The following is a 4,879-nucleotide window of genomic DNA, read 5'->3' as shown; positions in this document are numbered from 1 at the left end:
TTTGATATCTTTGTGCTTCATGGTACAGATACGGTTATTTTTGACGCTGTTGTGATGCGTGAATTTTTTGTGACAGTGGTTTATTCCGATGTGTTCAAGAGGACACTGGTGGATGTATGCATTTGAAGTGGCAAGGAAAAGGATTGTGGTCATCGATAGTCTTCATGATGAGGCACACGACGATGAAAGGAAGAAACTAGATTCATATGCAGTAAGATCAAACACTTCCTTAAGCATTATTCATGAATACATGAACCACTTAAAACATATGCTGATGAGAGATTGCTGAGTGATTTTCAGGGACGGCTAATTGAAGTCATGGCTAAGGTGGCCATCCCAACATATGACCGGAGTCCAAACGGCCCAATGTGTGCCTATGCCAAAGTTTCCATGCAACCAAACGGGTAAGTAGTTCAAACCAACAAACCCAATAAATGATTACTTCGCAAGTGGGTTTAGCATAACCATTTTATTGATGGCATTGGTTTTACTTGATTATCTAGTTGGGATTGTGGTATCTAAGCCATCAAATTCATGGAGACATGGAATGAAGATTGTAACATAGCTGAATGGAATGATGTAAGTTAACATGTCGGTCTATGTTTTGGTTGTTTTTACCATCTCATGTTAATTTGAAACATTAAACAACGTGCTGATATTTTTAAACACTACATAGGAAATGCTTCTGTCAATGAGACGTGAGCTGATGTTAGATATTGTCATGGGAGCCCATATTATATGACATTTAAATAATCAAAGACAAATTGCTAATCTGATTAGAAGTAACCATCCAAACACCAGAAAAATAACCATCAATAACCATAGTAAAGCGAACATCCTGGACATGCCACTCAAAGCTGTAAGCACATAAAATCCCATCGAAATACCAATTTCATAATTTTCTTAGCATAGACAACCCAAACAAAGAAAATATCCATGAAACATACATATTGAGTTGTAAGACCTAACAAAAGGGACCTCTAATATAACATAATAGATGCTGTATCATAAACAATCTAGGTATTGTCGAAGGAGTTTAACAGCGACATGAATCCACCAAGTCCTTGCATAGCAATCTGCTGAGCGGAAGCCTCCGAATCTTGATTTGCAGTAGATTCTACACAATTATCCTGAAACAAACAAGCTCAATCAAAAGCAACTCACTATCGAGATAATAAAAACCGTTGTAAAAGTGAAGTTTAAATTAAATTGTTATACATACGTTGCGTAAACTCTTCCGCTTTCTCTACATGGATTTTTTTATTGATTTATCCAACTCATATCCTAGCCTTTTGCCTTTTGGACGACCCTTAGCGGTTACTTTGATGGGGCCTGAATGTCCTCTGTGCCGAAAACGGTTGAAGGGTCTGTGGCGATGCTATTGTGTGCAGTAGGGACGATGTTATTTCGCATCCTGCCATGGTAATCTACTAGCTTGGCCCTTGCATCATCTAGAACATTATACAGCATGTCTGCCTCATCATCACAATCCACGAATTCCTGCGCAACGTTGTAGAAATGTGCACACAACCCTCTGAATATGTTGTGGCTTTCATCTGAACGTCTAACATCGTGGCTACTCTTAATGTAGGTGTGCTTGCGCTTTATGTTCTTTCTCCAACGAGGTAAAACATAGCAGGAAGGAACCTCATTAACTTTGTAAGATGAAAGTACTACAAGACAGTGGCAACATAATATACCTGCACTCTCAAACAAGTTGCAATCACATCGAACCTCGTGAGTCGAACGGTCAAAATGGACGTCAAACGTAACATAACGGGTTGTCTGTTAGACTAGTATTTCCTCTTCCACCTTTACCCAAGCTGAGTCACCCTGTTCATCCACGGCACGAATAGTGCAATCAGCCTTCTTGCCAAACTCCGTTTGGACATCCCTAAACATCTCGTTAGTATACTCTTTTTGAAATCGTCTCTCGATGACTGATCTAGTTGAACATGGGATTAGACCTCTAGAGTATGCAGCATCGTCCTCCAATTCCTTCTGCTCCTTCGTTCCTAGGACATTGTCAAACTCGTGGACAAACTGGACCAAACTAGTCTTACAATTTAAGTATCCACCAAAGAATGAATGCATCCCCTCACTCCTCTGCATACTCCTCATGGGAGCCCAGAATTGACCCTTGAAAAAGATAGGCACCCACATGTGTCGGTCCTCAAATAGATCTAAAAAAGAAACAAACGCACCAAAAACAAAACCATGCATAAGAACGTTTTTTCATAACAGAATACAAGAACACAACAACATCTAAGCACTACCGGCACATGATTTCCCTAAAAAGACATAAACCTGATAGCCATCTGTTGTGATGTAAGTTGAAGTCATCAATGAACTCAGCCCAATGATCCTCGAAATCCTCAACCGACTTAGAGTTCCATATAATGTGATTCAACTCAGCATTCAACTCTTTGAACCTAGAATAACCTCCAAGCTTGTTGTGTATCTTTTTTGTTATATGCCATATGCACCACTGGTGTCGTGTATTGGGCATGACCTTCTTAATTGCACCAAACATAGACTTACATTGGTCTGTGATGATGCCCTTCGGTGCCGTTCCCATGCACTCCAGCCATTGTGTGAACACCCACTCAAAACTCGGGATCTCCTCACTGCCTAGCAGAGCGCAGCCTAACAAAGTAGACTTACCATGGTGGTTCACACCAATGAAAGCAGCAAACGGCAATCCATGCCTAAAGAACGAACAACTATATTTAGAAACATGAAACTAATAAAAAATAATAAAATAATTAAACAATGTGAACTTAAATACATTTTACCGGTTCGTGCTGTATGTGGTATCAAATGAGACACGTCTCCATAGTATTCATAGGATGCCCTACACCTTGCATCCACCCAAACTGCACTCGTAAACTTGTTATCCTCATTTATATTCACTGCGTAAAAGTAGTTCGGATTCAACTCCTTCATTTGCATGAAGTAGTTCAACATCTCCTTGACATCTGCGTTGACACTTGTGGATCGGAGTCTTGATGAAATGTAATTCCTGACGTCCTTCTCTGAAAAGCCCAAGTTCGAAGGCCCACCAACTTCATTGGCTAATGCTAGAAAGGTCTTGTTGGGTCGAATGCCCGCCTCATCATTAACCTCAATGATACACTTCGCATGCATTGTTAACTCCCTGTTCTCGTGGTAGTGCACTGCCTTCTTAGTTGAACACGGGTGCGAGTGATTTAGTTCAACCTTCAACAAGACCCAATCATGCTTTTTCCTGTCGAACTTTGCATATATTCTTGCTCTGCATCCCACACCTACCATTGTGTTCTTCCGTATGGGTGCTTTGACAGGAGACCCCCGGAAACCCTCCCGATTGCAATGGATAGATTGGTTGATCGGTTGCTTTGTCATCCTGTCAAGATTTGTGGCCCGTATCTTACTTATGAAACCAACTTTTTTTGCATAGGTCGCATAAAAATCCTGGGCCAACTTCAAATGCTCAAACCGCATCCCAACTCTTAGTATTTCATCGTCAGCAAGGCAACTATGATCTTGTAACTGCAAATCAGTTCAAAATAGACATCATTTCAGGCACACGACGATTAATGGTCTATTCAAACATGCGGTTAACGAAAAAACAACAATAAAATAGAGTCCGAACCTCATCAACAAGTTCCGTGTCATCACATCCCAACTCAGTAATTTTCGTACATTCTATGGCGTACAATCAAACATACACAATGTAAGTAGATACTATAATAAAATATCGACTAAATAGATTTTATTAATACTATATCCAAAAATATGATATTAAAATTTATTAATGTGCATGAATTAAACGAATTCAGAACAATAAAATTATACGCATACAAAGTGGCACCTAATCAATTAGTATTGTATTGATTATTTATATAGAGAATGCATAAATCCACCACATATCAAGTATCATTACAAAACTAAAATAGAGTCTTCTACTATCATGTAAAAAGTCTCGTTATTAGCTCCTATAATTTTCTTCCATATTTATCCAAATTTGTTAGTGCATGCATGGTTTGATAGCATACAGATGGGGATTGTAACAATTTTACTCGCAACCATGGGCAAAATTTTCTTATTTAACACTATACATATATTCAAAACATGTCAGGGTAACCTATTAAAGAGGTATTGTAACAATTCATCATATCCAGTAAATAAATTTCTAACTTCATCTCCTTTATAACTTGTCACATGGTTCATTGTAACTAGTTATAAAAACTTAACAAGAACCCAATCTGTAACTAGTAAGTAGTAACAACTAACTAGTACATTGTATTATAACATTCCACCATTCTAAAAACGTAATTGTTTTCTCTTTTTAGGTAGAAAAAATTCAAACTAATCCTTTCACAGGATCATCCACTTATATATTACACTTTAACTAATAACCACATGAATGGACAAGAACACCATCCAAATTGTTCCGTTTGTAACAAAATATCATAATGGATTAAGAATGTTGATCTTTTAATAACTATCTAATTTATATGAAAATAAACATACGTCTAAAAGAAACAAGATACATTGTTTACCTTGTCCAACTGTTCACTTTCTCCGTCGAACGAATCGCCGGTGAAAGAATCTGGCACGAGACAACTCGGTTCAACGGAATTGTGCTCCATTAAAATGGCTGTGATAGGTGGAGGCCTTGGGCTGCAGGCAGGGACGGACCCAAGCATAACATTGAGGGGGCACTTGCCCCCATGATGTTTTTAATTTTTGTTTTAAAAAATATAATTATATATAATATGTCCCCATTTCAAATTTTAAATGACCCCACCACAAATAAAATAAATTCAATTAGCTAAAGTTTTAAATTTATTTTTTTATTTTTTTTTTCATTTTGACTATTATTTAACCTAATCAA

General features: G+C 37.9%; 1 protein-coding gene across 1 annotated transcript; it reads right to left on the bottom strand.

Annotated features, from left to right (window-relative positions):
* Positions 1–1,788: 1,788 nt before the first annotated feature.
* Positions 1,789–4,634, bottom strand: LOC112757595 (protein FAR1-RELATED SEQUENCE 5-like). Its single transcript, XM_025806151.1, has 4 exons — positions 4,545–4,634; positions 2,861–3,531; positions 2,308–2,708; positions 1,789–2,183 (listed from the first exon to the last, which is right to left on the bottom strand). The coding sequence occupies exons 1-4, from the start codon at positions 4,632–4,634 to the stop codon at positions 1,789–1,791; spliced, it is 1,557 nt and encodes a 518-aa protein (XP_025661936.1).
* Between the last annotated feature and the right edge of the window lie 245 nt (positions 4,635–4,879).

The sequence above is a fragment of the Arachis hypogaea genome, chromosome 16, assembly GCF_003086295.3.
Source record: "Arachis hypogaea cultivar Tifrunner chromosome 16, arahy.Tifrunner.gnm2.J5K5, whole genome shotgun sequence".
Lineage (NCBI taxonomy): Eukaryota > Viridiplantae > Streptophyta > Magnoliopsida > Fabales > Fabaceae > Arachis > Arachis hypogaea.
The sequence above is the reverse complement of the archived record's forward strand: the minus strand, read 5'-3'. Positions and strand labels throughout refer to the sequence as shown.